General features: G+C 44.3%; 1 protein-coding gene across 1 annotated transcript in view; it reads left to right on the top strand.

Annotated features, from left to right (window-relative positions):
- The first annotated feature begins 6768 nt into the window (after positions 1-6768).
- Positions 6769-22029, top strand: part of DPP6 (dipeptidyl peptidase like 6) — a 506101-nt gene continuing 490840 nt past the window's right edge. Inside the window, exon 1 of the mRNA XM_079946663.1 lies at positions 6769-6864. Within this exon, the coding sequence (XP_079802789.1) occupies positions 6805-6864 (60 nt within the window). The 5' untranslated portion in view covers positions 6769-6804. The remainder of the gene's footprint in view (positions 6865-22029) is intronic.

Genomic DNA, 22029 nt, shown 5'->3' on the forward strand with positions numbered 1-22029 from the left:
ATAAAATCAATTCATATTCAATCCAGAAACTAACTGGAATAAAGATTGCCATTTACAAGGCTTGTTAAAAGAGAAATGTTTTCAGCACAGGCACCCAAAAGCAATAGAGAATGTGCCTGGATGATATATAATAGAAGGGAGTTCTTTCTACATGTGAAGTTGTTGCTCTTCCAATGAGCTAAAAGGCTCATGAGAAAGCTCAGTCATTTTGGGATCTGCCTCACCTCCTTAGATTCCTTACCCTGAAAATATTGAACCTTGTTGAAGAGGGACAAGCTTGGAAGACTGAGCTGAACAAAAACCTCCTCATACTGCTCTGAAGATGTCTGATACTTCCTAAAGTTATATAATGGCTTGTAGCACTTGCTTTATACCCTTAATCTGCATATACATTTTAACAGCAATCCTATACATCAGGGGTGTCAAACTTCCAAGAGACTCCAATCTACCCCCACTATAAATAAATTGTCAGTGATTTACCCATTGGATTGACCAAAGTTGTTGAACTTTTTTTTTTTTTTTTGAGGAGACTGACCAGAGTTGTTGAGCTTAGGGAAAGAGGCCAGAGTTGTTCAGTTGTTCAATTTTTTTATGTTGCTCAAGGAAGATCACCAGGGACATCCTGCGATCGACTAGACCGTGATCGACTGGTTGGACAGGCCTGCTATACATGATTATTCAGAATCAGAACGGTAGGATTAGGCATGAGGGAATATTGCTGTTGCCCACAGGGTTTGCCTGCGGGGCAATGGTATGCTTGAACCCCATGCACACCATGTCTTGTTAAAAGCAGGGTTTTTCCCTATAAAATAATTAGCTTCTACCATAATTAAGCCTGTGGGGAGAAAGAGGGCAGTGAGGAGAGGAGAGGTGGCATTGAGACTTACACTGCAAGACTTTGGGACATTGTCTAGCCTGAAGCCTCATGAGACCCAAGACTTGCCTTTGAACTTTGTGACGAAAAGTGTGAAAGGGCCTGTGCCTAAGCTAAACAGCGCTCTGGGCAGACTTCTGCCATGTGCACAAGCATATGGTCTGAACGTCATGATGCCCTGCAGTCTAGCATCATTGGCTTTCCTAATAAAAGGCAACTCTCCAGTTTCCAAAGCTCCCTAGTTTTCTAAATACAAAGTCAAAGCTAAAGAACCTTGTCAGAAAATCAAAGTCAAATACAAACCTGTGAAAGGATGTGCTTGTGTAAGCAAGGAAGCCTGCAGATATGAGGATAAGGTATCCCTGGTTGCACCTGCCTTTTTTATAGGAGTTGTTAACTATAGATAAAGAAAATGGATGATTTTAAAAAGCAGGTGCCCATGATAAATATGGGAGAGACACACACCCCGCCCTGAGTATTGGAGGTGGCACGATAAAAACATCACTACTCATAGTGTATTCCCTCATTCTACTATCACACAGATTTTGATAGTAGGGTTTCGAAGTGTTTCAAAAACACCTGTCTGACCGGAACTCACAACGGGGTTCTTTTACCAGGGTTTGTGTTGCTCGGCATGCACCAAGGTTAAAAATGCCTCTCTGGCGATTTCCAGCTCTTTTAAAAGCATTTTCTGTCTCTAGCTTATATTGTGTTGTGATCAATATTATGACTATTTGGGAGGATTGGAGAACCGTTATGTACTCTCAAGGCATGGATATATTTAATTATGCCTGAGCCTTAAGTACGACACCAGCCAATTAATGTTTATTCCTTTCAGGAATGGGTGTGGGGGACCCTTTTGAGTCGGCATTCTCTCGTGGGCAACCATCCAGAGGCTGCATGCTGGTGAAGGGGAAGAGCTAGCGTGAAAAGTAGGCAGAGCAATGGATACAGCTCTTGACTTGTGCAGCAGGCTATCCAGTCACAGAAAAGCTGGCTTCTGGACTTAAGCCCCTCCATCCATTTAAGAAAGAGCCATTGTCACAGTTCACAGACACATTCCTGTCTAGCAAAAAATAAGGCCCAGGGTAGAGCCAGTGGGGTGTGTTGCCTCAGCACAGTCCTGAGGACCACATTTGGCCGCTGAGGTTCATTACCTCTGTCTTTCACTGTCCCATATCACATTGCAGAGTTAAGGCTACTATTCTAAACATCAAGGGCAAGGCCTTGTTCAGCTTCTCATTTCCTATTGTGATTGTTGTAGCCTTATGACTTAACCCAGCATGCACAACAGGCATGGGGGACCTTTACCTGTCCAGAAAATGCTAATCATCCCTGGCTGTTGGCCATTCTGACTGGATTTGATGGGTGTTCCTGTCCAACAACACTAGGAGGGCCACGGGATTCCCTACCACTGATGTACAGCCTGATTCCATAAATACCTACTCAGAAGCAAACCCCATTTAGCTGAGAGTAAGCCACAAAGCGCTAAGTGCGAATTCATTTTCTCAGCCATAATGGCTATCCTGCCCGCCCTTGAAGGCATATTGTATTTGCTTCTTCATGGTCAACAACCTCAACCAAATAATATTTTTTTTAAGATGTGCTGCTCACAAAGTCCTGTGGCTTGATTTACTGCCACGTAACCACCTTGCTCAGTAAAGTATGGATACCAAACCACTAAACTATGAGTCCAGAGCAGCATACTTTAAATCTTGGGTGATGGCAGATAACTAAGATCCGACAACACTGTGTACAAAGAAGGGAGGAACCGCCAAATTTATGGCACAGTCTTTCAGTTTGTGTATCCCACCACTGGATTTATTGGTCAAAGTGTAGTTGCTCGGGTATTACTGAGACTAATAATACTTTCCCAGAAGAGATTGACAGTCATGGAAGGCTTTGACAAAGCCCCCTTGTTTATGAGTAGTTCCTCTGTTGAATATTCTCATAATCACTATTGTCTCTGGAGATGTTTGGGAATATGAAGTGGTGGATGTTGTGAAGATATAGTAATTTGAATATATATATTTAAGTGTGTAATACACTGTTCACAAAAAAGAGGACGGCCCATCATGGGCCCATCACTCAAACTATGGTGAATAAATGAGGTGGGGCAGATTCTGTTTGGATGGAGAATCAAGCCCCAGTTGTGTGAATTGACCAAGGTTTTCATGTGAAACTTATGTTTTCTTTTAACAAGTTATAGCAGGCATGGAAACATGAAACTGTAGAGTTGGAAGGGAACCTGAGGATCATCTAGTCCAAGCTGCTGCAATGCAGTAATATGCAGCTGTCCCATATGGGGATCAAACCTGAAACCTTGACATTACTAGTACCCTGCTCTAACCAATTGGGCTATCCAGGCATGGCTAAATATTTCCAGCCTTTCATGCCATACCCAGTGGTTTTACCTTACAAAGAGATAATTTCAAGGTGAAAATTAGCTTATTTATTTAGAAGTAAATTTCACCAAGCTGGATGCAATTTTGCTCACTAGTAAGTGTGCTTAGTGCAGCCTAGAGAGAACTTTCCAACTGTAAAAGCACTTTCTGCCCCAAGCTATCAAGGGACTTTTGAGTCAGCAACTGATGAGTTGAGTTGGCATCTGTCTGTATTGGGGGACAATGGCAACTTGAATGTTTTAGTTATGGGAAGTCAAGGTACTGTATTCTTTTTAACTCAACTTTTCAACTCAGCTCTTCAAATTGACACTTATTCTTCTCAACTGGAAAAAAAGGCATTTTGTGGGCAGTTCAGAGCAGGCATTACCAACCTGGTGTCCATAGATGCATATATTTGCTACAAAGGCCTTCTCCCTTCCCCTTGCAAAAATCATGCTTGAAAGAAGCATTCTACTGCAGCTAGTAGAATAGGTTGTGGTATGTGCTTGGTTGTTATGTGTATGTGACACAACAGTTTTTCTGCTTTACAAATTTGCCTGTGGGCCCCAAAAGATTGACAACCCCTGGCTTACTCTCAAAAAAAAAAAAAAGGAAAAAGGTTCAATGTTTTGTGGTGTTGGCGGGGTTGGAAAGGGTTCTATGCTCTCATGGTGAGGGAACGCAAAGGAGAATGGGATTCCCATGCAGGAGTGCTAAACAGGGCATTTCAGCAGATGCAGTTTGTCATCTAGGGTTTAGAAAATCTGCTGCCATTAGGGCAACCATCTGGGAAAAGAGGATTTCTGTTCTTTCAGTGGTTGCACAGAAGATGCAGCTTTTCCTCAAGAATCGTCCACAGAGTATGACATACTGAGTTAACAAAATCATGACAAGGTAGAAATGTGGGCACTGGCTGGAATGGGGCACAGTGTGACCTGGTGTGTGTGTGTGTGTGTGTGTGTATTAGGGGTCACAAGGGTATTTAACAATACGTTATTATGCACGCATACTTGGAAATAAGACCCACCACTGCCCCATTAATCAGAATTACTCCTAAATAAGGGTGCAGGCAAAAGAATGTGACATACTTTATGAAGCGTTGCTAAACCTGGCACCAGGAGGGAAAACTCTTGCTTGTGACAGGATGTGCCTACCTACATCTCATATTCTGCATAATGCTTGTGACAGGAGCCTTCTCTCTCTTTCACAACTGATCACCCTGCAGTACCATCACCAGGCCTTGCAGGATGCACCTGTGTGGACATGGGAAGTCAGTGAGGAGATGCAAAGGAGCCTCTGGGCAATACTGAGTGAGTGGAGAACATGCCAGTCTTGATAACTGCCACACAGCTGTTAAAAGTACAGGACCCTCTGTTTGGGTGCCATATTGGTATTCCTGCCCCCCTGCATTTTTAAATGAAAGGGACCTTCTGGAACAATATACATGGAAAGCTTCCTTTTACAGAGTCCATCTAGTTCAGTCTTGTCTTCACGGGCTGGGAGTGACTCTCCAGGGTTTCAGATAGGGGAGATACCAGGGATCGAACCTATAGGACCTTCTGCATACAAAGCAGGTGTTCTACCCCTTTGTTGTTGTCGTTTAGTTGTGTCGGACTCTTCGTGACCCCATGGACCAGAGCACGCCAGGCACTCCTGTCTTCCACTGCCCCCCGCAGTTTGGTCAGACTCATGCTGGTAGCTCTGAGAACACTGTCCAACCATCTCTTCCTCTGTCGTCCCCTTCTCCTTGTGCCCTCCATCTTTCCCAACATCAGGGTCTTTTCCAGGGAGTCTTCTCTTCTCATGAGGGGGCCAAAGTATTGGAGCCTCAGCTTCAGGATCTGTCCTTCCAGTGAGCACTCAGGGCTGATTTCCTTCAGAATGGAGAGGTTTGATCTTCTTGCAGTCCATGGGACTCTCAAGAGTCTCCTCCAGCACCATAATTCAAAAGCACCAATTCTTCGGTTATCAGCCTTCTTTATGGTCCAGCTCTCACTTCCATACATCACTACTGGGAAAACCACGGCTTTAACTACTGTATACGGACCTTAGTTGGCAAGGTGATGTCTCTGCTTTTTAAGATGCTGTCCAGGTTTGTCATTGCTTTTCTCCCAAAAAGCAGGCGTCTTTTAATTTCGTGACTGCTGTCACCAACTGCAGTGATCATGGAGCCCAAGAAAGTAAAATCTCTACCCCTTAGCTAGAGCTCTTCGCAAAATCCAGCTCTGCGCATGCTTGCAGGTTTCAAAAACCTGTTGCCACGCGCACACGTATCTGGGAATACCAAATCCCATTGAGCCCAGCAGCATTTATTCTAATGCAACCCTGCATAAGAAAAGCACGCTATAAGTCTTTGGAAAGTGTGCTGGAAAAGATTAATAAATAAGATTTGCATGGGCCAGCATGGGAGGGCTGAGTGCATGCGCGGGTTCTAGTTCTTAGGGCAGGTGGCCAATGTAGCCCGAGGAAATTTCTTCCTGAACTCGGTTGTCTCTGCTCCTCGTCCCGCCTCGGCGCCGTCTCGCTTGACTCTGGCCAGCGCTGGGTCTGTCGCGCGCGAGCCGCTCATTGAGGAATTCCTCCCGCGGGGAGGGCTGGAAACCCAGAGAAAAGGGCGGGAGAGTTCGAGGGAGAGTGCGCGCGCACACACACACACACGCACGCATTAAAGTAGATAGGAAAGGGCTGGCTGTACAGTAGCAGCTGCTGATGTTCCCACTAATATCGCCTCAGCCCGTCTCCCTCCCGCGCGCGCCTTTGGCAGAGGCGCCGCCGCCTGGCAAGGAGGGAGCCTCGCGCGCGTGCCGCCGCCTCCTCCTGACAGTCCCGAGGAAGCAGCCTCGCCTCAGAGGCAGCGGCGGAGGGAGGGAGAGCGAGTGAGTGAGAGGCAGCGCCCCAAGCTGAGAGAACCGCCCGCCGGGGGGGGGGCACACTTGTTTAACCCTCAGAGCTTCCGCGGACATAAAGACTCCTGTCTGGGGCGTATTTTATTTTTAAGAGGAGGCGGAAATGGCGCTGCCCCGAGGGTGGGAAATGGGCCCATTTTCTTGAAGAGCGTTCCTGAGGCGCACGTTTCTGGGCCTCAGCTCGGCTTCCTGAGGAGACGAAGGCAGCAGCTCGTCTCTCCCCCCCCCCCCCCTCGTTCCCCTCCAAAACTTCTGTCATTGGTCCCTGTGGAGGTTAATCTCCCCGCCACCTCCACCCCCACCCCAAAGAGCCGGCAAGCCGTTTTGCTGGGCGAAAGAGCCCCCTTTCCCTGCAGTTCTGAGGGACGACTCGCTCCCTCGTGCCAGAGAGCGCCTCCGGTTTTTCCATTCCCGGCGCGCTGAAAGCGTGCGGCTCTCCCTTCGGGCTCGAGGAGGCAGCTCGGCGGCGGCTGCGCCGGTTGCGACTGCAGATTCCTCCACGGGGTGGTCACGTTAGACGGCGAGAGAAGGAAGGAAGGGCTGAGGGCCAGCAGCTCTCCCGCGAGGAGAAGAAAGCGCGCCGGGAAAACTTTGGAGCAGCGCGCGCACCTCCCCCCCCCCCCCAAGCGAACTTGCCGAGATGAACCAGACGGCCGGAGTCTCCAACAGCGTCCGCTGCCCCAGCGGCAAAGGAGCCAAGGTAGGGGGGCAGCGTTGCCTTGGGAAAGTTGTGGTGCAAAGGCAGGCGAGCGAGGTTAGCGGGCGGGGGGGGGGGGAGAGAGGAAGGAGGGCCGCCGCCCGCCGCGTAATGGTCTTCTTGGCCGCTGCCACCTTCTTTGCGGGACGGCGCAGGGCTTCTACGCCGCCGCCCTGCTGTTTCGCCTGCAGTTTGGGCTCGCCTTTGCCAGAATGTGTTCGGGTACCGCGCAGGTCGGGATTCTCTGCCTGCGCGCGGTCGGGGCGGGGGGGGGGGGAACGCCTGTAGCCGTAGCGCGTAAAACAGCAGTGTCAGGGGCGGGGTGTGTGTGTGTGTGTGTCTTCGAATCGATTCCTCGTGGAGAGTTTGGAAGAGCAGACCGGGCAACCCCAAGATCAGTGGGCAGTGGCGTAGCGTGGGGGGTGCAGGGGGGGGGCCCGGGCGCACCGGGCGCAACATCTGGGGGTTAGGGTTAGGGGGCGCAAATCCACGGGTTAGGGGGCGCAAATCCATGGGTTAGGGGGCGCAAATTACTTGCCTTGCCCCGGGTGCTGACAACCCACGCTACGCCACTGTCAGTGGGCGACCCGAATTCGGAAGCTTCTGGGGGTGTTTTTGTTGCTAGGGGTGGGGCTCCTTGCCTTTTAGGACTGGACACCCCTCTCCCCCTCCCCCACTTTGTGCAGAGCACGCTCGCCTTCCACCAATCTGTTTGCGATCATTTACTAAACCAGCCGATTCAAGGGGGGAACCTTGAAATCGATACATCGCCTACATGAGAACACATGTAATAGTGGAGGCTCAAAGAAAACGACCCTTGGGGTTTTCTGCTTGAGTGTGAGCAGAGGACGGTCTAAGACGTGCAAGCGCCTTATCTGTGCAATTAGAGGTGTGCTTCATCTTATAATCGGGGCTTTGTTGCACGGCACGATTGCAAGCACCCGTTTCTGGTTCCCTAGTTAACTTCTGAAAGTTCAGCATCCTGGTTTGCAATGGAGCGCTCTCTGCGTTCGTGCACATATACCACATCATGTAATGAATTGTTGTCAAGCTTCATCTAGCCTTCTCATCTTCCAAGTCCCATGACTGGACAGAATCCGTATTCACACCGTTAGTTCTGCTCCTCGGAGTGTAATCCTCTGCACTTTTACTCTGCTGAAAATCTCAGAGGTAGCGGAATCTTAAGCCCTGTTAAGGAGGGAAGAAATGCATTGTATTAATTTACACCTTTTAAAATCTTGGGCTGGGGGCATTAATGCTTCCAGGCTTGCAAGGCAGTGTAAGCAAAGCTATTCCTGTCTAACTCAAAAGTTATTGTTGCACTTCCTGCTCAAGCAAGAAGTGGGGTTAAAGTTTGAGTCCCAAAGCCACATTTCCCTACCTGAAGGCATTCCATACTGAAGTCCTAACCCCATTTACCTAAGAACAAGCCCTCTTGAATTCTGTAGTACTTACTTCTGAGTAGGCACAGCTAGGATTGCCGTGTTATTTTTGTGCCCCGCCATCCATTTTTGAAAGCCAAGGCCTAACCCTGGAATAAATGATGAACATATGAAAGTGTACATCTCCCTTGTCACTGAGGCAACTGAGAGCTCCCATAAACTGGGATTAGGGAAGGTGCTTCCAAACTGAAGGTGATACTGGCATCTGTTTTTATGTATGTATTAAGCACGGTGTATAATTTAGTCCTCAGCCAAAGATGATAGTGCTAGCCAATAGTTTTGCACCTGTGTTCCCCCCCACCCCAATATCCACATGCAACCCACTGCTGTTGAGAGAATGCACACAGCCTTCAAAAAAACACCAACAAGGTAGCCTTGGTGGTCACCTTTTAAAAGTTAGACTTTGCTGCTGGTCTAAAGTTAAATGCATTTTGGATGTTTGCTTTAAATGTTATTGTTATGCTAACTGTAAGGCATGTTGAGAGAAGTCTGCTTTGAAAAGTGTCATATAAAATAAAATAAGCAAACAGAAATGCAAAGATAATACAAGCAGAACCTCACTACAAGGGTCAGGTCTGTGGCGTCTAAAGCAGCCTTCCCTTCCCCAGCCTGGTGCCCGCCAGAGGTTTTGGACCACAACTCCCATCAGCCATCAGCTGGGGCTGATGGGAGTTGTAGTCCAAAACTTCTGGAACGCACGAGGTTGGGGAAGGCTATTCTAAAGCGTTTAATAACTGTATATAAAAAGAAAGCTAAAGAGAGACTGAAATGGTGCAGTTAAATTACCTGCCACCATTCTTATCACAGGTCATACATACAAAATGGATATATTTATCCAAAATAAGAAATAGGAGCTGAATGCTATTCACATTAGCAAGCCACAAGACAGGTGTAGTTGTTGCGCTATCTGGGAAAACGAACTGCAATTTCATTAGTACACAACATTTGCCTTGGAATGCTGGAAAAGTGGCAATGCCTCTTCAAATGGAACACAACATGCCCCTTTTTGTTGATATTCCTGGCTAGCTACCAGACAGTTGTTGGATGTGTAAGACATTTCACCATCTTTAGGTTAGATCTCAGCACCTGAAGAGAGCTTTATGAGTCTTGAAAGCTTGTGACTCTTGAACAATTTTGATAGTCAAAGGAGAGAAACAGAGGGAAAGCATTATGTGCCTCTCATTTTGTGAGCCTAGAACACTATTCTGATACTTCCACCCATCCCAGAAAAAGGCAGGTTCTGCTCAGTAAGTCATACTCATAGCTAACACATGCACACACACACACTTTTGGTATTTCTTCATTGCTCTGTATAAAAATATTTAGTTACAGTGACACTGTAACATTTATTACTTCAAGTGTGGTCCCATTGTTTATTTTTAAACTTCCTACAAATAGAAATATGATGTTGGGAATAACTCTTGTGTAACTTTATTGAAGAAGCTCATTTTGGTACATAGGGGAGCATTCTGAGTTTTGCAGTCTAGGAAAGCAGTTGTCATGCAGTTGACAGTTTGGCTTTGGATATTTTTTGATGATCATGGTATGTTTAAATATGCAAATACACAAACTTAAATAATAATTTGATCAGTAACTCTTGATGTGAGTAAAACTCATGAACTCCCTTCCCTCTTTTCAAGACAAAACCAGAACTATTAAAATAGTTAGGTTTGCAATACTTAGCAAACCTAAACTTAACTCTGCTACGCTAAGAACATTAAATATATTATGCATAGCTTGGTTCATAAAATGGTACTGTTTGGTATGTTTATGAAATTTATAAAGACAAGTTCCTTCAAAAGGCAAAAATAGGAATTACAGATGCATACTTATTTCATTTTATATAATTTATACACTGCTTGATTGTAAAAAAACAAAACAAAACCTTCGAAGTGGTTTACAAACAATAAAACAACAATGATGTAATATATAACTGGTGTTAGAGATGAAGCTATTTTGTGTGTGTTTTCCACCAGCATCAAACTTCATGTTGTGTGAAAATTGGGGTTGGCTTACTGAAGTAGGCTTCAGTGCTCTACAGGTGGAGTTGCTAGCTTTCTGCCTTTCCCAGCCCACTCCTGCCTTATTCCCCCCCATCTGTGTTATTTAATTCTTTTGCAGAAATAAGATAGGCAAAACCTTGCTTTCCATTCACTGGGAAGCTGCAGCAGCTAAGCACTATGTCGCATACTTTTTTTGTGTTTGTACAAGTCCCCAGGGCCAGTTTCTAATGTCATAGATGGCTGGGGCGGGGATGACCACTGTCTGGGACCTTAGGATGAATAAGAGTCTGTTTATAATAATAACAACAGAACACAGTGAAGCATCCCAATTTGCTATGCAGTGTAGCAACTTAAAGTTCAATGAAAGATTGTTTGAGAAGAGTCATAGTAGTCATGGCTTAAATGTCAGCATTCCAATTGAATTTGTTAAGTGAACGATTAAATCCCTACAACAGCTGCTTCTACAAACGCCCTAGCTAGTTACAATTTCTATTGAAAAAGTGGTTTACTTCCTCCCCCTTTTATAATTTAAGATACTTAATTAAAGACAAAAGCTTTCTGTATGACTGAATTTGCTGCAAAGAAGCCTGTCAAAGTTCAGAAATAATACCATACAGCAAAGGACTGAAAACAAAAAGAGATGATCCAGAATGAGTAAGAGAATGAATACTGTAGATATCATTGTTGGGTGGTTCTGCACCACAGAACAGAAAACAGCTATTTTCCAACCAGCCCACACTGCTTTCATAATGGATTGAGCACATCTGTACACCTACTGTCCTAATTCTCCATTTGTTCCAACCTATCACTGGAATCTCAAGTAGCTTCTTGGCTAGAAGTGTTAATACCCAGCTTAGACTAGTTCTGCCCTTGAAGACTGTCCAGAGGCTGTAGCTTGTGCAGAATTCAGATGCTGGGTTGGTGAATGGAGGCAGCATGAGAGGATAATGCATCACTGGTCCTGAATGCACTGCCCTGGCTGCCAGTGAACCCAATTCACGGTGTTAGCACTAGCACATAAAGCCCTTGGGACTCAAATACCTACAAATGTCTTCCCCAGTATCAGACATCTTGGACTCTATGGTTTGCAAGTAAGGCCTTGATGGTGGTGTCACCATTGGGCTTTCCCAGTTGGCATTGACCCCATGACAGAAGCTTTTAAGTGTTGATTCCCTATTTGTGCAATGATCTCCCTAGTGAGGTGCATCTATCGCTATCCTTATTAACTCTCAGGAAGAATCTGAAAACATTCTAGTTTGCCCGGGCAATTGGTGGCTAAAGAATATTGTTTATAGTTGTAACTGCTTTTAGAATATTTTTAATTAACTATTAAACTATGGTTTAATTAACTATTAAACTATGGTTTTTTCCCTTAAGAAAAAAAATGTGGATGAGTTTGCTATCCTGGACACCTTCAGGAGGAAGTTCAGGATATAAATTCAACAATTAACATACTAAAATTCCCATCCCACCAAATAGATCCATCATAAGAACCCTTGGACGTGAATAACAATAAAATTGGGATCAAAGCATACATACTAGAACAACAACACAGCAAAGCAGCAAGGCTATGCCATGAGAAAAGTGCCAAGGCAAGGGATGATGATTATGATAATTATAATTTTATTATTTATACCCTACCCATCTGGCTGGACCTCCCCAGCCACTCTGGGCTGTTGGGATATCAGTGTCACTGCAGCCCCTATTTGAAAAGCTGCAGGCAACTCTCTCTCTCTCTATAAGTACCAGCTCTGCAATGGACCCTTAAGAATTGCCTGGGCGAGTCTCCTTGAGTAGGCTTGTGGTTCTCAGCATCCAGTCATGATAACTTCTCTTTATTTATTGGTGTGCACTGCAGTATATCACCCATGCTTTTTTATATTGACTGCAAGCACAACCATAATGTATTACCTGTGGAGGCTAAAGTAAATGACAGACGGAGCCAACTAATTCTAGTTTTGTCTCTATTCCCCTCCCTGCTGTTCTACAAGGGGCAACACCAAGACTATGGAGGAGGGTGCTGATGGCCAGTGCTGCTTCCTAGACTAAGGCAGTAGACAGGTGGGGGCTCACTGAAGGCAGGCTGAACTTGGTGGAGTGGTGCCCAACTTGCCCTAGTGGACCATCCTCCCACTTTTACACAGATCTTAAGGAGCAATAGGTCTCTCTTGCCAGGGTAATATACTCTTTTGCAGGCCCAGTAAGGCATTCAGGATGTCTGCTTCTGGAGCACAGCAGAGCAAAGAAAGGCGCAATTATATTTATTTCTTGTACCTGTTATCTTCCAGCGGGGAAATTCTTCTGCATTACAATGAAAAAAATGCACAATAAAATGTTTGGGGGGGCACAGAGATGATATATTGTAGGCAACCATGGGGAAATGGATTTGTGAGTGAGAAGCGTCTGGATCAGCACTGGGAAGGGTGTGTGGTAGATGCTATGCCCATCTCTCAATCCACCTCCAGCTCACTGTCGTCCTGCTTTCCAAGCTTTGAAGAGCAAGTGGCAGATTTGGCATTTTCTTGAGAGCTGGACTTATAACCTTCTTTTTAAAGACCCAGGGCTGAATGTTCATTTGAGGCATCCCTTAATTTATTTGAAAGCACTGGCGATGTCTTATTTTTGGGTCTGATATTGCTACCCACAATGCCCTTTCTCAGATTTCTACTTCGTTGGACTCTAAGGAGTTGCTTGATGCATTACATTATTGGCATTTGTTATTTATTAAATGTCTATACTGCCCTTAAAACCAAGGATCACAGGTAGTTTACAATATAAAAATACATACTGCAGGGACAAACAAAAACAATATCACCACCCTTTATTTATTTATTTATAAAGTAACACCACCCCCAGTACACTCCGTCCTATCCTTCCTCCAGAGATAACTGCGTCTCATTGGTCCCCTCCATTCTACCAGGCTTCCATTATGGCAACTATATCTGTGCTCTCTAGCTTTCCCGTCTTGGTTTGTAGGCTTCTAGTATTTGCATAAGAGCACCTATACACAGCATCTCTCTCCAAATGTGTCTGACACATGTATCTTTCCCTAATGCACTTTGGCCTCTTTTGAATCACTGTCATATCCTACTGTACTTTTATTGCCTACTTCTACCTCTCTCCTATTTTAACAGTCATAAACATTTCCATCCTTGTCTTTTAGGGATGATTTTGTCCAGAACTAAATGCTCGTCAGTGCCTATCAACTTTCTCAGAATGATTAGTTTAAAAGCTGCTCTACCATCTCTCTCTCTCTCTCTCTCTCTAAGCACTAACAGTCTGGTTCCATCCTAGTTCACGTGAAATGTTTTGAATTGGGAAGGAGGGAATCCCTACCATGAGAGCGAAATAACAGACCTGTCACTCGGACTTGCTACAGAGTTTCCTTCGCTCCTTCTGACAACTGTGACTAATACTAATGACTTTTGTGAGTGGTTCTTGCAAGCTCATTTTATTTCACACTTTATGATTGCGTTCCAGCAATTCTCTGTTCTGCTGCCAGACCTCCCCATTACCTTGTAGGAGAGCAGTGCGTGATTCTTTCTTTAAAATTCTAGCCCATTCTAACCCAATTGCTTGGGGGCAGGTAACCACAATCTAACTGAGAATGCTGGGTACTTTTTCCCCACCCCCTGAAAAAGAAAAACTGTTCTTGGCAGTTCAGTTAGATTGAACTTGGTTACTTGGCAGTTTGCTTTTTTAATTTTTTAAAAAGGAAAGTTTTTAAAAGAAAGTATTAGCATCTGACAGCTGTGAACACCTGTGTGATCAAAGCATACCGTATTTTTTGCTCTATAAGACTCACTTTTTCCCTCCTAAAAAGTAAGGGGAAATGTGTGTGCGTCTTATGGAACGAATGCAGGCTGCACAGCTATCCCAGAAGCCAGAACAGCAAGAGGGATTGCTGCTTTCACTGCGCAGCAATCCCTCTTGCTGTTCTGGCTTCTGAGATTCAGAATATTTTTTTTCTTGTTTTCCTCCTCCAAAAACTAGGTGCGTCTTGTGGTCTGGTGCGTCTTATAGAGCGAAAAATACGGGTACCTTGTAAATCTAAAAGGCTCATAATCTAATCTGATACAGTACGAAGTTGCCCTCTTTCTAATGGACACCTGATACAGACTCCCCCTCCTTAGCAACATAAGACTGAACCTTAAAAAATAATAATTTCTCAACCTCACCTGCCCATCATCTTTAAAGAGAGTTGATGCTTGGAGGGATTGCTTGAAAATGGGCGAAGGTTGTTAGGGTGTGTGTTTATCTTCAACCCATAAATCTTGCTCTCTGTACATGCACCATGGAAGCTTCAGTAAAGCTGTTAAGCCCACCAACACAAAACACTTGTTTTAAGCAGAGTTGTTCTACTTGGCACACATAAAACAAACACTCCATAGTTACACACTATATAGTGGTACCTTGGTTCTCAACCTTAATCCATTCTGGGAGTCCATTCAACTCCTGAGACTGTTTGAAATCCAAGGCGTGGCTTTCGATTGGCTGCAGAAGCTTCCTGCACTCAAGCGGAAGCCGCGTTGGATGTTCGGCTTCCGAAAGACGTTTGCAGACCGGAACACTTATTTCCGGGTTTGCGGTGTTTGGGAGCCAATTTGTTTGGGAGCCAAGCCGTTCGAGTACCAAGGTACCACTATATACAGGTTACAAGAAGGCTTTTCTCCTTCTGGTCCAAGAGGGGTTTCTGTACTCCAGTGTTCACTTGCGAGTTCTAAGACAATTTGCACAGAGTTCTGCAACAACTTAGAGTCTTGAAGTCTGGCAACTCTCCAAGTCTTCTTCTCAGATGAGCTCTTCTCAAAGTGTTCAGATAACTCCACAGTTCTGCCACAACCCCCTTTTTCCTGATAATGACCAGTGGCCCATTTCCAACAACTTACAACGTGCTGAAATCTGGGTCCTTTTATACACAAAGTTAAATGGCTAACTGTGCTCAGTAACACTAATAAGGAAGTCACCAGATTCAGCCAGGTACATACTGGGAATAAGGCAGCTCTTTCCTCGCAATAGAATTAACCTGATAACTGCTTTCCTTAGCAAAGCTTGCTCCTTTTTCTAGCATTGGGGAAAGGAAGCTCAAGGGTTTGCTCTACTGCCTATCCAGCTAGGGGATTATGTTCTCCCTTCCTGCACTGTACTGTAAACTGCAGCACAGGATGGGAAGTGAGAAGAGGATTGCCCAGTAATAGGGTGGCATTTGCTTCTGTCCTAGCAATCTCACTCTTGGAGTGACTATCCTTATTCTCTTGTGCCTTACAGCATTGGTTGGAAGAACTATACAGTCAATGTAATGTTATATCTTAAGTTTATGTTGGGCTCACACAGTTTTGCATACAAAATACCGTATGTACAATCCCAGACAATTTCCAGTTAGAGCTGTGAATGACTCTTGCCTGAAAACCTGGACAGCTGCTTCTTGTCAGCATAAGCAAGGCTGAGCAAGATAGACTAATGTTCTGGCTTGGCATAAGACAACTTTCTGTGTTCCTCGCAAACCGGATTCTAGATAGTTAGTAATCTGGTTATTTGTATTGAGTTGGAATTGTTTCCAGGCTGAGACACTTGTTATATTTGAAGGTAGTTGGTGTGATTCTGTTTTTCCCCAAACCGTTGATGTGTTGAAGATGACTGTCATCAATATGTTCAGGTATCCTAAGCTGTTCGTGGTCTGATCATGATTCTGGGAATTATTTGCAAGGTTACATAGTTTCTTAATAGAAGCATCCTTCTTGTGCTGTTACTGGCATCTCTTGACTAGCAGTGCCGTCACTTCTATTGAAGTCAACAGAAGGAAACAAACTCAGTACAGTGGTACCTCAGGTTACATACGCTTCAGGTTACAGACTCTGCTAACCCAGAAATATTACCTCGGGTTAAGAACTTTGCTTCAGGATGAGAACAGAAATCGTGCTCCGGCGGCGCAGCAGCAGCAGGAGGCCCCATTAGCTAAAGTGGTGCTTCAGGTTAAGAACAGTTTCAGGTTAAGTACAGACCTCTGGAACGAATTAAGTACTTAACCTGAGGTACCCCTGTATTTGCAGCTGCCAAGCCTCTCCAATACAGATAGAAGGCTTGAAAGAAAGGCAGAGCCTTCTCTCATTTGCACTGTTGCATGCAGAACTTAACAATGGGAGAGATGAATTAAGTACTTAACCCGAGGTACCACTGTACCATAGTCCATGTTCTGTATTTTAAGTAAAAGGATATCTGAAGGAAAATATGCAGGAAAATTATGATCCCCATAATGATGTAATTTATACAATATGTGGTACTTGTTGAATGTGGGCCAGAACCTGGAGTTCAAATTGTTTTAAGGGAAATGATTTCTACCAATATCATCCTGTGTTTCCCGTGTGACTTGAACACAGCCTGCTTGGTAAAACTTGCAGCCAGCCTCTCCCAACTATCTTTCCCATTGCCAGCTCTTCTCTTCTCTTCTCTCCACTCTCACTTTTTTTGTAGTAACAGATAGCAGAAATAGGTGGCCCTTGAGGTTTCAGCTGGGTTCCAGTCTGTTATGTGAACCATAAATTCAGTTGGTGCCTGTTCGTTCCAGGGAAGCTAGCTGTCAAACACACAAATGCCACTATTATGTTGGTTTTCAGTCATTCAAATAGTACTTAAAAACAGTGTTCAGTGAACTGTAATTTTGCCTGTGAACAGACTGTTCCCCTTATTGTACATATCCAGATCATATCTATTTGATATTGGAGATAAGGATGAGGTCTATAAGTCCAAATACAGTTTTGGTTGTGTTCTGACTTTTGGTTGTGTTCAGACATAAGTCCAAATACAGTTTTGGTTGTGTTCTGACTTTTATTTTTGGGTAGTGATCTTTACTGCTGGTTTTCATCTTTAATGAGAGCTAAACACATAGTAAAATTTTATTGGATGTTCCCATTTAAAAAATCAAGTTAAATTTGGTGCTTTAAAAACCAGGCAGAGTCACTGAATAGTGCTTCTCTAGCACATATTATAAAACTTTAAAAAACACACAGGGTATAATGTAGTTGCCCTCTACTGATGTTTGACCTCAAAACAGCAATTTAGAAATGAGCAGTGCATTATCTGAATATCAATGTTGCTGTACTCTAGGATGTGTGACAGCAAAGTTAAGAAAAGCCTTACTTTTTCTCTGTGTTAGTATTAGCAGAACAATTAATTTGGTTGCCATATGACTTTATTCTGATCCCTAATCTCCCGTGATTGAATTGTGAAATGTGGCTCTGCATTGTAAGAGCACAGCACTGCATAAACTAGCTTGGAATCAAAACCAGCCAAGCTAAGGCATTCTAATCTGGGTCTTTCAACTTTTATATGGAATTCAGTTGTGATACCCTTGTACTGGTTACATTTGTGCTGGACAAAATCTTGAGTGTGTGTAGAGTTGCAAAAGAGGAATAGCAGTGTTAATATTAAGCATTATTGGGTGTTTGGGGAGGGGGTAGTAACTCTGGTGGGGGAACACATCATGCTCCTTCTGAGGTAGTTTGCCCACCTTTGGTCCCCATCCTGCACACGGCTCTCACCTGTGGCTCCTAGAAGGTGTTAGCATGTGATAGCAGTCAAACCACGGGAAATGGCTTCAGCTGGCTGGCTAAACCAGGTGAGGGCAGTCAATGGGTCTCAGAAGTAAACCCTACACAAATCCAGAGTGGATTCCCTAAGATGGTTGGATGGTGCCTTTATGTACTTCCTTCCAGCAACTCCTGCAGCCAAGCTGGTGCCAAACGTATTTCTCTGCTTTCCTTTGGACCACATCAGCCAGGCCGAGAGGGGGGTCTTGTCATCTGGGCAGCCCAGAACCTCCATACACATTGCCCAGGCTTGCACCCTAGGGAGATCACTTTGGCACTGCTAATGCAGTGGTTTTACTTCATCCCTGGAGGTGCAGCCCATTGCCTCTTAAGACATATGGGTCCCAGCAACAATAGATCTGTGTGGGAGAGAAGGAAGCAACTTTATAATTTATCCTTGCTTCTAGCTAGATAAATTTAATCAGAACCTATCCTAGTCTAATCTAAACACATTTTTTAAAAAAATCAAAATTATGTTCTGCTTAGTAGTAAATAAAACCTATAAGTAGTTTGTCAAGAATAAAACCAATAATTAAAATTGTCGATAAAAAGCAACACTAGAAAAGCAACCCTTATGTTTCCCTTCCCTTATGGTCTTGATCTATCAGCTACTTTTTAAATGAGGCTGCATTTTAAATTGCATTTTAACCTGTATTTTAAATTGGTTCCCCCCCTCCCCTATTATGTTTTTACTGTGATTTTATTGGTGTCAGCCTCCCTGAGCCCTGCTCTGGCTGGGGAGGGCAGGATATAAATAAATTTTTTTATTATTATTTGTAGTAGTAGTAGTAGTAGTAGTAGTAGTCGTATTAGAAACAGTTTAACCCCCCCAAATGAATAAAACCAACCTTTAAAAATATACATTGGAGGCTTCAATTATAGATTCAAACACATGCCAACTTTACATACTACCTTTACATCTGCTTGCTAGCTGGCAACAAGCAGGATTCGTGTTCCCACCATGAAGTCTCATTTACATTGTGCTTTGAAGGTAAGAAACAGCAGGAGTCTCTCCCATTGTTAAGTTCTGCATGCAATAGTGCAAATGAGAGAAGGCTCTGCCTTTCTTTCAAGCCCTCTATCTGTATTGGAGAGGGTTGGCAGCTGCAAATAAATGGTTAGCTAATAAGCAAGGCTAATGTTTTGTGTACTAGTCCTCTTGGTATCCATGCTTGCCTACCTATGCATGGAACTGTAACTGGAAGACTAATGTGCAAACAGGGCTGGTCCTTCATTGGACAGAGACATCCCTGTGTCTTGATTCTGTTTCTGAAGGTTTACCTTTGCATGGGTCTCCTCATCAAAGGTAAAGGTGCTCACTTCATAAGCCTGCCCAGACACTTATGTACATTTTTTTTTACAGATGAGATTTTTGAGTTTAAGCCTGTGAGGAGAGTTCCTTAAAGGTTGCAATTGAAAGAATTGCCGCAGCATTCATTTGTGGTAATATATGAAGCGAGCTATTTCTTACATTTGCACCAGAATTTACTGCTTCATTGCAGCCTTGGAATCAAGTAGAATTTATGAAGTCCTCATTTTATCTCCATATATATATATATATATATATATATATATATATATATATATAAATATATCTTGTTTTCAACACCAGAGGACATAGATATTGGCCTCCTTACATTCAGTATCTTCTTGCTATAGTTGTGTTTTCTGTGTAGTGAAATAGTTTCAGAACATGTTCCAGCGAAGCCTGGGAAACTTACCTTGCATAAGCTCAGTTGATCAGTAACAGCGTATACCCTCTCTGAAAGACAGCTTATGTATTGCTACTAATCTTTCCTGGCAGGGCCAAGTCAGTTGCATTCTAAGGTGACTCTTGGTACCTACAAGCTGATAGGGAGCCTCATCAGATGTGGCCAGTGTCTCATGTCAATGCACACATTCAGGAGTACTTTGGCCCATCAGTCAATATAGACAAGTGCCTTGGCACTCCCCAGCCAAGGAAAGCATATGTCTGATGGTTAACTCTTTGCGTGGACAGGCTCTGGAGCCAATTGACGATTCCCAGGTAAGATCCTCCCCCTATTGTGTGGGCAGGTAGTCCCTCCCCCCACCTGGCTCATCACTTTGGCAACGCCTCCCCAGCCGGGATTGGACAACTGACTGAGGTAGGCAGAGACCTCCAGGTATCCCACCTGGGGGGAGGCGAAGCCAAGCCTGTGCGAATGGTGCCACATAGGGTCCGGGGGGCTGTGCGCGACCATGCAAAGGGCGCCCCCCATTTAATGTGGGGAGTGGTCATTATTGACAAGAAAAGGACTTTTACAGCAGCTTCCACAGTGCTCTGGATATGCATGCTGCTATCCTCCAGGCAGTGGTCTACAGATTGAGGCCCTGCAGCACAGCTGCAGAAACATGGAGACCCTGCCCACCCCCTGTTGGCTTATGTATCCACTCCTGATGGGTTACATACCTATAGTCTTAGACTTCCCCTATACAGAAGTTGCTGCTGCTCTTCCTGCTTTAAGCCCCTCCTGGTTCTAGGAGATAGCGGGGAAGTGGGGAGTCTATTGACCTGTCTGTTGGCTGAACAGCTTCTTCTTCTTCTGCCACATCTGGTGCACCTCCATTGCTTACTGCCCCGACTCTCCCCTCTGTCTTGGCTCTCGTCTAGCAGGTGGTGTCAGTCTCCATATATCACTGACCCCATCTCCTGGATCACTCTCCTGGTCCCCTGCCTCCACCTCACACTCTTTGGAGCCCTGCCAGTCCCTGGCAACAAGTTTTCCTTGGGGTAAGGCTGAGTTGTGATTTGTATTGGTAGTTTGCTAGGAAAGGTAATTCTGGTGCAAAAAGCAGAAATACCATGCTCAATTCCAGTAAAAGTTCATGGTAGTAAGTGTAACATCTTGTGTGCTAATGAGCATGGACAATTGCCCTCTTTTCCCAAAAAAGTAGGAATCGTCAAGTTTATGGAAGGACCGAGTAATGAAGGGCCATGTTCTTTGTGCTTAAGCTTTAGTGATTGTAGAAAAACCTCAATAGCCGGCAACACCTTTAAATTATAGCTTTTAGAGACATTAACACTTTTCATAACTTTTCATTCTGGCTTTGAAATCTGAACCCAAGACACGATAGAAAACCAGCAACTGGTCACGAATAATTGCATTATCATTCCCAGTGTGTGGTGGAGCTTGCTTCAGAATTTTAAAAGTGGGTGAAAAAGATTGCTTTGATATCTTAAAAGTGGGGATTATTAAATGAATGGGGTAGCAATTAATTAAAATCTTCAAAGCTTTAGCTTGTAGAAACTTAGTAAATCCTGAGGGGAGGACTCGGCAGCTATTTTTTTAAACATGTAACTAGGAAACCAATATTCTTTTATTTGAACTATGGACATCGATAAATTGAGTATTCAAAAGAAGAACATAAAGGGATTAAAACATGAAAGAAGGGGCAATGGCTGGCTGCTGTGGTGGAGAGAATTAGAAGGAGAAGGTTAATAGATTTATTGATGATGGCAGCAACATTTCCTTGTATGGCAAGGAGTATTAAATATTTTGACCCTCTCTTTTGTCCATACTATTCCAATGTGGCTTCCAACTCATATTTTAAAAACCCGATTAGTATTATTTTGAATTAACTCTTCACAAAACACCGCAGGAGATAGCATTACTACTACCTGCCAGAGTAGGCTGGATGAACCTGTGGTCTGACAGCTTATTTTGTTCAGTTGACTAATACAGTAAGGTATTTGTCCACATATTTGTCCAAATGTGCCCCAGTAATTAAGGATGAGCTGACATCCAAACTCATGCCTTCCTATACGTAAAGGTAAAGGGACCCCTGACCATTAGTTGCAGTCGTGGCCAACTCTGGGGTTGCGGCGCTCATCTCGCTTTATTGGCCAAGGGAGCCAGTGTACAGCTTCCGAGTCATGTACCTATTTATCTACTTGCACTTTGACATGCTTTCGAACTGCTAGGTTGGCAGGAGCAGGGACCGAGCAACAGGAGCTCACCCCGTCATGGGGATTCGAACCGCCGACCTTCTGATCGGCAAGTCTTAGGCTTTGTGGTTTAACACAGTACTTAAAAGACTGCTAAAGCCACATATTCACAGCAAACTTCTCCATAAAGAAATGGGGCTGCTTTGGACAAGTCAGTTCCTCTAAGTCAA

The sequence above is a fragment of the Podarcis cretensis genome (assembly GCF_951804945.1).
Source record: "Podarcis cretensis genome assembly, chromosome: 12".
NCBI lineage: Eukaryota > Metazoa > Chordata > Lepidosauria > Squamata > Lacertidae > Podarcis > Podarcis cretensis.